Source organism: Mytilus trossulus, chromosome 8, assembly GCF_036588685.1.
Source record: "Mytilus trossulus isolate FHL-02 chromosome 8, PNRI_Mtr1.1.1.hap1, whole genome shotgun sequence".
NCBI classification, from domain to species: domain Eukaryota; kingdom Metazoa; phylum Mollusca; class Bivalvia; order Mytilida; family Mytilidae; genus Mytilus; species Mytilus trossulus.
The window spans coordinates 20,910,966-20,924,136 of NC_086380.1; the positions used below are offsets into that span (position 1 = coordinate 20,910,966).

The 13,171-nt window shown below is 32.8% G+C and overlaps 1 protein-coding gene across 1 annotated transcript in view; it reads left to right on the forward strand.

Moving 5' to 3' along the window:
• Nucleotides 1-13,171, forward strand: part of LOC134727444 (uncharacterized) — a 70,894-nt gene that overhangs the window by 26,572 nt on the left and 31,151 nt on the right. Inside the window, exons 38-49 of the mRNA XM_063591827.1 lie at nt 562-868; nt 3,571-3,984; nt 4,287-4,413; nt 4,992-5,086; nt 5,823-6,008; nt 6,672-6,852; nt 7,619-7,785; nt 8,283-8,410; nt 8,991-9,243; nt 10,000-10,171; nt 11,041-11,284; nt 12,894-13,011. Coding sequence (XP_063447897.1) covers nt 562-868; nt 3,571-3,984; nt 4,287-4,413; nt 4,992-5,086; nt 5,823-6,008; nt 6,672-6,852; nt 7,619-7,785; nt 8,283-8,410; nt 8,991-9,243; nt 10,000-10,171; nt 11,041-11,284; nt 12,894-13,011 — 2,392 coding nt within the window. The remainder of the gene's footprint in view (nt 1-561; nt 869-3,570; nt 3,985-4,286; nt 4,414-4,991; nt 5,087-5,822; nt 6,009-6,671; nt 6,853-7,618; nt 7,786-8,282; nt 8,411-8,990; nt 9,244-9,999; nt 10,172-11,040; nt 11,285-12,893; nt 13,012-13,171) is intronic.

Consider the following 13,171-nt stretch of genomic DNA (forward strand, 5'->3'; position numbering starts at 1 on the left):
TTTTTATTGGTACCAATTTTTATGCCCCACCTACGATAGTATTTTTTCTGGTCTGTGCCTCCCTTCGTTTGTCCGTCTGTGCGTCCCTTCGCTTTAGGTAAAAGTTTTTGGTCAAGGTAGTTTTTGAAGATGTTGAAGTCCAATCAACTTGAAACTTAGTACACATGTTCCCCATGATATGATATTTCTAATTTACATGCCAAATTATAGTTTTTACCCCAATTTCATGGTCCACTGAAAATAGAAAATGATAGTGCGAAGTTCAGGTTAAAGTTTTTGGTCAAGATAGTTTTTGATGAAGTTAAAGCTACATCAACTTGAAACTTAGTACACATGTTCACTATGATATGATTTTTCTAATTTCAATTCCAAATTAAAGTTTTGACCCCAATTTTTACGGTCCATTGAACATAGAAAATGATAGTGTGAGTGATCTTCCAGATAATGTGTATAAGAGCCAGGGTGTAATGTCAATTATTAAAACAAATGGGCATGATAGTTAGCTGGTAAACCAATTCCATTTAACACTTTTAATGTTAATTTTTTATGTTGTTTTTTCAGAGACTTAGTACTTCCAGTGTACCCCTGTATTTTACAATGTATGCACAAAACAGTGCTGGGGAACGTTCCATGGCGACATGTTACTTAAATACCTATGATGTCACTCTTCCCGGGGGTCGATTTACTGAAGACTTTTTATCAACTAGTAATCCAGCCGTAATGAAGGCATCCGTTGTTGTTTATGAAGACTCAGATATAGCGTTGACACAGGTCGGATTGGGATTTGGTAAAGATGTGTGGGGAGATCAAGTCATTTCGTGGAACACTGTCAATGTAGATGCTGATGCCTTTAGTCCACCTGATCTAAGTAAGTTTTTAAGTTGCTATGGGGGGAGGGGGATCAAGTCATTTCATATTTTAGTGGATACTTTATTACTCATTTTACCATTTTTTGTCCACCGCGAGGTTATTAAATTTTTTAATTTTCAAATTTACTTAATGTAGGTTGATAATGAAAGATCCAAGTTTTACATATTCATGGCAATTTATATTCACCTTATTTTTTTCCTACTTGCAAAAGTCATGAAAATAAACTGGTTTACTGTACTGTGGATTGAGGAAAGATTGTTTTTCTTTATTTTGTTGTTTTGACAATTTTTGCAGCTGAATTTTATATATTAGTCTGTAAAATCAGGTAATGTGTTGTTAAGGTATAAATGATTTTTTTTTCCTAATATAGGATTTCGCTATATTTTTTCATAAATGAACTAAATCATATACTTAAAAGAAAAATGAAATAAAAAAATGGGGTCACCGTTCATTTAAGCTAAAATCTGCCACTGGAAAGAAGCATACATTTTTGTTAATGTCCTTTTTTTCTGTTGAACTAATAGGAGAAAAAGAGTAAATATCGAAATAAAAAAATAACCTAATATAAGAAATCGCTTTTTTACAATTATTTAGTTTATGTACAGCTTATTTGAAAACAATAATAAAAAATGTAGGTCACCGATGAGTTATAAAAGATATTTTAAATTTAAGGTAAAAAAAATGCATTTTTGCACCAAAGGGAGATAATTTGGAGCTTTTTCAATTTTTAAAGTCATCTGGGGCCAAACCAAATCAATTTTCTGGGTTGTTTTTTGTACCATATCATAAAGTAACAACTAATAGTGTAATAAATAAAATTTGTAATGAAAAAATAAAGGTTTAATTTTTTGCTAAAATTTTTGTACCCACGAGCCACCTTAAGGGCATACGATACAGTTTTGATTCTGTATTTACAAGTTCATGAAAATTTGCATACAGGCTATTGTTTACCTGATTAAATCAAATATGTAATAAAAAATATACCTTCATGTGCTACTTTTTGAGTAAAATGAGGTCGAAATTTTGTATATTTGCTCAAAATTCAGATTTGTGGCCGTAATTTCTTTTTCGAAAGAAAGACATAACTTTTTTGTTATAAAAGATAACACAAATTGTTTTTTGTTAAATAATCGGCAATTTCTTTATTTTAAAAATATTCTAAAAAAATGTGCAATTTTTTAGTCAGAAATAACTCATATATGTCAAATGTTCATAAATAGAGGAAAAAACGTCATTTTTTACTGCATGTTTATCAAAATTAAAAAAAATCCTCTATTTACAGTTTTATAAAATTTGGGTCACATAACCTCCCTGCAAAATGAAACAAAATGCCGTTTTGAAAAATAGGGGTCCATGAACTCGTTTTCAAATTAAATCAGTTTGAATGATAAAAATCAGTCGAAAAATGCATCTTTTCCCGATATGTCACAGTTTGACGTCGCAAAAATAACAAATTACGTTAGCAACGTCATTACCTTCCCTGTAACTGTATCGTATGCCCTTAAGGGAATATTAAGCTTCTCAATGATTAAAATAAGTGTTTGTCAAATTGCTATAGAACCAGTGTTTTTCTGAAAAAAAGGTTGGTTCAAATTTTTGGAAATTTGTATATTTCTGTTAAACATGTTAAAGGGTCAAAGTAAATACTTTGTCAAAATTTTATCAAAATTAAACAAGCCAAATTAATTTTAGTGAAAGTGCTAGGTACCACCTTAAATTCATTGTTTACAAAATCCATTCTAAATCACAGATAAATAATATTGAACCTGGGTGTTATTGCAGGACAAAGTTTTATAATTAGATTACATGTATGTTTTATTATAATACATTTTTTTTATTGGCTATAAACAGCAATCTCATGTCATTCTAAAATTGAACTTCATAGCAAAATAAAATGTAACATTTTTACACCCTAATAAATTTACAAAAAGAAGCATTCAATTCTTAAATAAAGTTGAAAAAAACTAAACTTTCAAAAGATTTTAAACTAAGTTAAAGGTGCATATAAAAAGATGAAATCAGACATGTTTACAAACAATATAAAAAAGAAGATGTAGTATGATAGTTTTGTAATCAGTCAGCATGTTCTAACTGTGCTTGCTTAACAAACAGTAAGACAATGTTTCCAGTTTATAAAAATATTTGAAATAAGTAAGCTCAAATATACAAACACTGCTGAACTGATCAGCAGTAAAATGTATTATTTTCACTTTGACACATATTTTTATGGCCCACCTACAATAGTAGGGGGGCATTATGTTTTCTGGTCTGTTCGTCTGTTTGTCCGTTCATTCGTCCCTCTGTCCCGCTTCAGGTTAAAGTTTTTGGTCAAGGTAGTTTTTAATGAAGTTCAAGTCCAATCGACTTCAAACTTGGTACACATGTTCCCTATGATATGATCTTTCTTATTTTAAAGCCAAATTAGAGTTTTTACCCCACTGAACATGGAAAATGATAGTGCGAGTGGGGCATTCGTGTACTGGGGACACATTCTTGTTTTAAGATTAACAAACATTCATTTGAGAGTCACTGATAAGTCTTTTGTAGACAAAACGAGCATCTGGCATAAAAACAAAATTTAATCCTGGCATCTATGATGAGTTTATTTCCAATAATGTTTGATTTTTTTGCTTTTAAATTTTGATGGAAATGAATAATAATTCAGGTAACTTATTGCTTTTTTTAATATTTATTATTTAGGGAATGATCCTCACAACCATATAGTTATGGAAATGTTCACAGACTTCAGAATAGGTCGACTCATTGCACCCCATGCAGCAGGGGTCACCATTGAACATACTCAAGGTCATTGTGCTAAACGATGTGCAGATTTACCAAAATCCAAATGTATGAGCTTCAATTATGACTTTTTGGGCGCTACATGTGAGCTACTGGAAGGAATAGAAGGCCATCATTATAAACTTGCACAGTCTGGATTGTTCCAGCATTTTGAAAGACTTGGTATTGGACACATCTTGAGTTTTGATTATAATAGTTTATGGCTGACCCATAACAAGGTCCATTACTTCAACTTCCGCATTATAAACACGTTAGGATTTGAGAGTATTATTCACACCGAAGGTGTTTTGGTTGATACCACACCTCCAACTACAGGTGAGTTATGCACTATTGTAATGTTGTACTGACATAAGTGAAGAATAAGACAGGCAATATAGTTATTAAATTGAGTTAATATCTGTTTGAGAGGAGTTCTAATAAAAATGGTAGTCAATTTTGAGAAAGAATTAGACAGGCAAGATAGTTATTAAATTGAGTAACTATCTGTTTGAGAGGAGTTCTAATAAAAATGGTAGTCAAATTTGAGAAAGAATTACACAATTTATTGTTCATAGATTAAATACTATTTCACCTACAGATTCAGTAGTAAATGAATCATACATCATATTATATTTAAGGTCCTATATACAACAGTACCATTGATTATTTGGAACTAGTAGATTGCAGTACAAATATAGTACCAACTGATAGAAAAGACTTCTTAATTTGGTGTAGAGGTGAAAATCCAACAATTAAAAATCACAGGTATGTACTAATATTCTGTCTGATGAACAGTTGTAAAATTGTATGCTTATGCAGTACTTCTATGGCAGTTGGCACTCTTTGGAAGTCAACACATATAGTTAGGATACTGTTGTCTGGTCATTAAAGATTCCATATTTTGGCTTTATTGATTTGGAGTTCAGGGTGACGTCCATTATCACTGAACTAGTATACATATTTGTTTAGGGCCAGCTGAAGGATGCCTCTTGTGGTTGATGCTGAAACCCCATTGGTGGCCTTCAGCTGTTGTCTGCTCTATGGTCGGGTTGTTGTCGTTTTGACACATTCCCCATTTCCTTTCTTAATTTTACAATAGTTAATTAGATAGTCATCAAAAATAAAACACAAACAAAATTATGATACATTTATCAAGCCCGTGCCTTGTAAATTGTTTATTTTACACTTATTATGATTTGTATATACATTTGAGTATGTTTTAAATCAAATATAAGAATTTGAGTCAAATTAGTGAATATGAATTTGACGGCCAATGCCCCTTTAAAAGATAGTAATGCAATAATTGAAAAGTTTGAAAACTATGATTTATCTTTGTTTTGTAGAGTGATACAAGATGGACCAGACTCATTAGCTGTTTTCAATGGACCAATATTTATGACTGACATGATGTATACAAGAGCCAATAACTATGTCTCAGGTACAATATGTATGATTTACATGTGAACAGAATACAACCTTGTTATGCCCCATCTACGATAGTAGAGTATGCCCCACCTACAATAGTAGAGGGGCATTATGTTTTCTGGTCTGTGCCTCGGTTCGTCCGTCCGTCTGTCCTGCTTCAGGTTAAAGTTTTTGGTCAAGGTAGTTTTTGATGAAGTTGAAGTCCAATCAACTTGAAACTTAGTATACATGTGCCCTATGATATGATCTTTGTAATTTAAATGCCAAATTAGAGTTTTTACCCAAATTTTACGGTTCATTGAACATAGAAAATGATAGTGCAAATTTCAGGGTAAAGTTTTTGGTCAAGGTAGTTTTTGATAAAGTAGAAGTCCAATCAACTTGAAACTAAGTGTACATGTTCCCTTTGATAACATAATTCTAATTTTAGTGCCAAATTAGAGAATTTATTCCAATTTCACGGTCCACTAAACATAGAAAATGATAGTGTGAGTGGGGCATTCGTGTACACATTCTTGTTTAACATGTTATAATGAATACTTTTTTTTATAAAAAGCCCTTTCTAATTTTGTTGTGTATTCATGTTTTAGAGAAGACTTAAGGTTGACCTAATCAAGTTTTTTTCTATTCAAAAGAAATATGTTTGATAAAATACAAAAAGATCCTAAATATCCCAACCATAAACCCTATCTGAAAGTGGTCACTTTTTTATTGTGATTATGAATGGTTTTGTATTTTGTGTTTTTCAGCAAACTGGGATGGATTTGAAGACAGGGAAAGTGGTCTCCTCTTTATCACTATAACAGTTGGTAAAGAGATCTGTGAAGAAACAATCCACACACATCATGATCCACATGCCCATTTGTTTGACTTATCTCAGTGGACACATAGTGCTATGATAAGTCCTATCCCAGCACCTTATACAAAGCTACCAGGTATGTTCTTATCAATTGGTTCAATCCACCATTTTCCAATTGGTACCTTTTGATAAATAGATTTATTTCATGATAAATGGATTTATTTCAATTCTTTCACTTCAGTGCTACCGGCCTAACCCGATGCCTGAGTATTCCAACATCCTGCTTTAACCAACACATTTTCATGGTCCCATAATATGCCTATCAGCCGCAGATCCAACCATTTTGAAAAAGGTTGCTATTCTCAACCCAGGAAAAAAAGGGGGGTGTCCAACCATATGCCCTCATTCAAATAAATTGGTTATAAAAAAAAGGGGGGGGGGTTCCAACCCCGGCAACACTGTTCATGTATATAAGCAGAGAAATCTTAAACATTTTTCTTTTGGCTCCCTGAATATGAAAATCTGGTGAAATATAGACATTAACATAATACAAACAGAAAACATACAACATAAATGTGTCAATTTTTGTGAAAAATATATGCAGTGTATAGTTTTTTAGAAGCTTGTTCATTTAAGGTACAGAAAGCACATGCAATGGTTCACCAATTACACCATTTAAATATTTCCCAGTTAAGTTATAGTTAAAAAGTATAAGTAGGTCATTATACAATAGAATAAGTGGTCCAGAAAAATTGTTAATTTTAGAATCAATTCTAATTAAGACATGTTATATTTGCAGATGGCCAGTTTTTCATTACAGTCAGAGCTATGAATGCAGTGAAATATGGAGGCCCCTTAGCAACAACTGTTTGCCACACAACCCCTTATATCGTTGACAATTCACCTCCATTTGTGTATGAGCTGTATAACATTGGGTATGATGAATTCCAGTATAACCTGACCTACAGACACAATTCATCGTAAGTAATAAAAAGATTGTTAGTCTTATAGTAGGTTCATACCTGCCAACTGTCACTATTTGTGGGGGATTTACCCCATGGAGGCTTCCAAATGGAAATTTTGAAAGAACAGTTTTGTCCACAAAACAAGTAATTTTACAATGGCTACAGGCTTATAAAAGTATGAAGAAGCCAAAAAACAACATTAAATTATATTTGAAGAATCTCCTTAAAGGTTTTGTAGGACTATATCAGCCATCTCACATTTAAACCCTATGGGCAATTTGAAAAGTTGGCAGGTATTTAGGTTACTATCTTCTAGTATAAAAGATTGAGGGTTTCATCTACATCTAGGTCAGACAATCAACCTATATTTATGATTCATTATTTCAGCTAAACACATCAAATTATGAGCTAGGAGGTTTGTTGTCAAAAAGGTTAACATGTTTAACCTTACACATTTGAAATTGGACTCAGCAAATTATCAAGTACAGGATATTGTTATTAATTTAGTATGGATATAAATCTAGAAAGGTAGCTGGGTTTGTCTTGTAAAAAAAAAGACTGGATAATTTTCCAGTTTGAATGGTTTTACACTAATTATTTTGGGACCCTTTATAGTTTACTGTTCGGTGTCCGCCAAGGCTCTTTGTTGAAGAGGGCACTTTGACCTATAATGGTTTTTCTTTTACAAATTGTGACTTGGATGGAGAGTTGTCTCATTGACACTCATACCACATCTTCTTATACCTAATTGATCTTTAAATATATATGTTTATAATTTCAGTGATCCTGATTCAGGTGTTTTATATAGTGATTGCTGCCTTGGATTTACACAAAGAGATTGTTATGAACTTTCATGGACACGTCTTGATTACAGCGATTTTGTTACACTGACTGTGTCTATAACAGCTGGTATACCAATATGGATCAAAACTAAAGCTATTAATAATGGTCAGTTCTCTTAATTTAAAGATACCTTATAAAGATTTATCTTGTTTGTGTCTAATTACTTCTTTAAGGGTATACTATACATGTATACAAAAAGTTTAAATCTTTTTAAGTTTTCATCCTTTTTAAGTATGTTGTTACCCATATACTGTGGATTCATTTCGTGAATTAAGAAAACTTTGTATGTTCGTGGATATTTACTTTTGTGGTTTTGACGAGTTTGTATATATATATATATACCTATATAAAAGTTTGTATTCGTTGAACATCCAATTTCGTGGTTCTGCTGTACCCATGGAATCCATGAAAATTGGTATCCAATAATAATGAATCCACAGTAGCATAGAAAACATTGATAATTTTATTCTGGAGATACTTATGTAATTGAGGCAAACAGAGGAAAGACACACATTACATAAGGTGCTTTCCAAACTTTAATACAACTTTCCATGAAAAAGTCCTCAATACAATTTGTATATGAAGTTGAATTCTAATTACAGTGGACCTGAGAACAATTAGAGCAGCAGACCAGCCAATCATTGTGGACCCAACTCCTCCAATTGCTGGAAAAGTCAATGATGGACAGAGTTATGGAGTTGACCTTTTATTCACAAAAGATCCAGATGTGGTAAGTGACAAATGTTCTATCTCTTCATAGGGGGTTTTGATTTGGGGGTTCGGATCCTGGATCCAACTTACTGTTTTGTCAGACTTCATTTTCCGTTTTCACATCACAATAATTTGGCTGACAAAAAATCAGTAATCCTGCATCATGCTTAGACCCCATTTAGGCCCACTTCATAATCAATTTAAAGGGGTAGACCACAGTAGCCTCAAAATTTAACAGGGTAAGCCTGGGTGGCCCCAAATTTTCCGCTCTTTGTTTACAGTCAATTTAACCGTGTAGGGCTGGGAAGCCCTCAAATTTTCCCCTCTTTCTTCATTGTCAATTTAACAGGGTAGGCCTTGGTAGCCCCAAGTTTTCCTCTCTTTCCTCATAGTCAATTTAACAGGGTAGGCCTTGGTAGCCCCAAGTTTTCCTCTCTTTCCTCATAGTCAATTTAACAGGGTAGGCCTAGGTAGCCCCAAATTTACCTCTCTTTCTTCATAGACAATTTAACAAAATAAAATAAAATGGTTTATCAAAACCTTGTAATTTATTTATTCAATGAAGTGAGTATATATTTCATTGTTTTTTTTTATGACAGATATGTGCAAACTGGGAAGGCTTCTATGATCCTGAATCTGGCATATCATTCTACCAGGTTAGCGTAGGTTCTGAACCATTCGTAAATGTAACGGACATTTCTAACATGACTCAGGTCAACAAGAAGTCACATGACGCCTGTGTTCTCCTACAACCAGGATTCTATCTTGAACATGGCAAGACTTACTATACATCAGTCTGGGCCTTTAATGGAGCTGCTAGACAACTAAATATTTCAGCAATTTCTAACGGAGGTAATTTTAACTACTTTTAAATGATTGTACAGGTTCTTACAAGAACTGGGAATGAAAAAATATGTGATATAGAAATAAGAAGATGTGGTATGACTGCCAATGAGACAACTCTCCATCCAAGTCACAATTTATAAATGTAAACCTTTATGGGTTTAAACCCACATAAAGGAAAGATGGTAGGTCAATGGCATTTTTGAAAATTTCTCACCAGTTAAATCTGCCACAAGCATTGTGGTGCAAAATTAGCAAATTACACTTTAGTTCAAAGCATATGATTGATTGTCTTTAAAATGAACACTATTTTTCATTTATTTCCACAAGAAAAACTCAAAATATGAAACTAAAAACCATGGAAGCATGGATGTAGAAATACATTAGCAAGCCATCAAATGAACCTAAATAGAATAATGAAATCATTTAAGGTCAAGTGTGTCACGAGGAAGTTTAACCGAAATTTAAAGTAATGATATGAATGTCAATGGCCGAACACTACCTACTGGACTGATGATTCCTGCAGATCATTTATTGCCTAAGAATTGTTATCTTTATTTCTGTATTGAGAAAGGGGTATAAAAAGACACAAGACAAACAAGAATAACCATTGTGAAAATGACTCTTCAATTAAAATCACCAAAACTCTGATGCTATATTCAAAGCGGAAATTCAAATGGCAAAAACAAAAGCTCAAACACATCAAACAAATGTACAACAAATGTCATAATACTCATAATGAATGGTTGATTTTTCTATTACTAGTTCTGGTTGATTTATCTGCCCCTGTACCTGGAGAAGTGGTTGATGGATTGATGAACAATTTTAATGACTTAGAGTTCACGTCAAGTCAGGCTAAAGTGGAAGCTCAGTGGAAGGGTTACTCTGACCCAGAGTCGACTATCAAACAGTATGATGTACAGGTTTCCAGTGCTCAGTAAGTCCTTATGTCAAATTTGTCTACTGTAATTTTAGGAATTATTCAATGATTTTTTAATTACGAAAAATGCGACAGGGTTATAATGATCGCAATAATTTAAACTTGCATTCTGAAATTTTTCAAAAGATTTATAATGCATTTTTCTCAATATTGCAAAATGGCATTTTAGTCTAAAATGACAAAATAGCAATAATAAATGATTTCTGAATTAACAATATTCTTAAGATTTTATTGTAGTTCAAAACTGCAAGCTAACACTGAAATCATCAATTTACAAGTTTTAAATTTTAAGTTACAACATCAATTACATGAAGTTGTTGACAAGTGGGCATTTTAGTGATGAAACTGCTAAGTAAGAACAAAATATAGCTATACTCAAGTGCCAGTCTGCCTAAGAATCAGGCAGTGGTGAAAACATGACCAAAAAAAACCACCCAATTTGACATTGATTGAAGTTCCTAATATGTAGTTATGCACAAAAATAACATTCATTTCTGATTTCTGTTCTGGTAATAGAAGATACAATTTGGTTGATATGCATTAGAAATTAACAAATAAGGGGAGATAACTCTGTAATTTGCTATCATTCTAACCAATTTTCTAACCAAGTTATTTGATATTACCAGACACACACAAACCAAAGACTTCTTATTGTTTAATCAGGATGATGGTTAGTATTAAATAGCATGATAATCTCGGTGGTTTTTTTCTTATCATAGATATAGGAAGATGTGGTGTTAGTGCCAATGAAACAACTCTCCATCCAAGTAACAATTTAAAAAGTAAACCATTAATTTTTACCTAAATTGCCTGATTCTTACAAAGACTGGCACTTAATGTTGTGTTAAATAAAAACTTTCTTTCAGAAACATGTCTAGTGACTTCACAGTGATTAGAGAATGGGTCACGTTCAGTAACGAGTCCAAAAGTGCTAGGTGGCTTAACTTCCACTTGGAACACAGAGATAGAATAAAGATAGAACTGAAAACAACAAATGGAGCTTTGAATTCCATTATAAATGAAACTGATACCTATATTGTGGACTTAACTCCTCCAGCCCTGAGTTACCTTGGAGATGGATTAACACAGGGTCAGGATATAGACTTCCAGGTAAGAGGGTATTTATAGAAAAGGGAAAATCCAGATTGTAACTATCAATCTGATGTGACAGGGTCATAATTCTTAAGATGCAGTTATGGAGATCATAACCTTTATTTGACAACTTTGGTATTTAATAATGTTTAGATAAGGTTTCCTTTCAGCAAAGACCATATGTTTTCTCCGAATCTGATACTTCAATTTTAAAAAATTCAAATATTTATATTTTTTGTTTTTTTTTGTTTGTAACCTTTTTAATATATTTGTTTTCATGAATGTTTTAATTTATCCTGAACATGCATGAACAGTGTTCCAGCTAGGATTTCAAAAGGGCAGGGTGCCAATCCTGAAAAAGGGCATTTAACGCATGATATGATAATATGAAAAGGGCATATTTTAATAAAAGATATTAATCAAACATTGTGTTTATTTGTTGAATCACAGGTTATACCAGAAAAACAAAATTAGCCCATATAGAACTCTATCTTTCTACTTTTTAGGCTGAAAAACTTGTCAAGCAGCTTGTCACACAAGTTTGTTGATCATTGCTTGGCACAGTTGAACTTTATAAGCAGTATGTTTTGAAAGGTGACCTGTTTCATTCTGTTTCTATGGTCTGCCACATTTTACAAGTTTTCACCTTTCTACCCCTTCTGTTCTGAATGGCAATACAGCACAAAACATCTGTGATCAGTAAATGCACAATTTTAGGAACAGTGAAAAATTGTATCAAAAATAAAGAATACAGAAAAAGATTACCAAGGCACCCTACCAACACTGCTACTAAGACCCTCTTTAACTTTTCCCATAACTCAAAATAAATACCTTAACATATATATTCTCAAGCAAGAGGTATGTAGACATATTTTAGAATAAAAATTATGTAAATGGGTTACTCAATGCTAGGGAAAAAAATCAGATTGAGTTATCTTTCTTTATTCGGGTGTGCTCCTTCTTTGTAGGATTATAAACAGTACGTAAATATGATGTAAATAGGAATATGGCGGCCGATTTTGTTATTTTCGTATAAAAAATGAAGGCAGTCAATGTCAAATAAGTCTGAATTTTATTATTTATTTCACGGAAAACAAGTAAAACAATGTTTTCAACGAGTTTATTATCATGGTTTTCAACTTTCAGTCATTACGTTTCCTCCATGAAACTACGGTAAACATCGCAAATTGTGCCCAAGTTGTTGTATCGTATGCACATTTCTTCAAAGATAATTGCCGACTGACTGATTCTATTTGAATGAATTAATGTTGATGATCAATAATGACCCATCCGATAAATGGATTACCTATAACAACAGATTATGATACCAGTTGTAACTGTTGAATAGCTTGGGGTGGTAAACACAGTCATCAACTTTTCCCCAGGTAAAAATTAGTAATTAGGGTATCATATCAAGACGAACAAATTAATATACAATCGATCTTCAAAAAAGGCAGGGCGCCCTGGAAACTGTAAAAACGGCACAGGGCGCCACTCAGGAAAGGGCGGGCGCCGCGCCCTCTGAAAACGGCCTAGCTGGAACACTGATGAAACATTAACCACTGGATATAAAACAAAAAAAATCGTTCAATCAATGAAAGTTTTAACATTGATTTTTTTTTTGCAGTCTGATGCCACTTCATTGAGTACAAACTTCAAATTTGAAGATCATGAATCCGGACTGGATTACTATAGAATACAAATCTATGAGAAGTACCAGGGAACCAGAAGACAAATTGTTCCAGGTAATATTACAAAACAAAACATACCATATTTTATGCCAGAGCAGCAAAACAAAAAAAGTATAAATCAGCTGTTGGAGTACACGTATATAATGCCTAGTAAATTTACTTGTTATTTTAATCATATCATATCTTATACATGATATTTGGTGGTAGGCTTTCC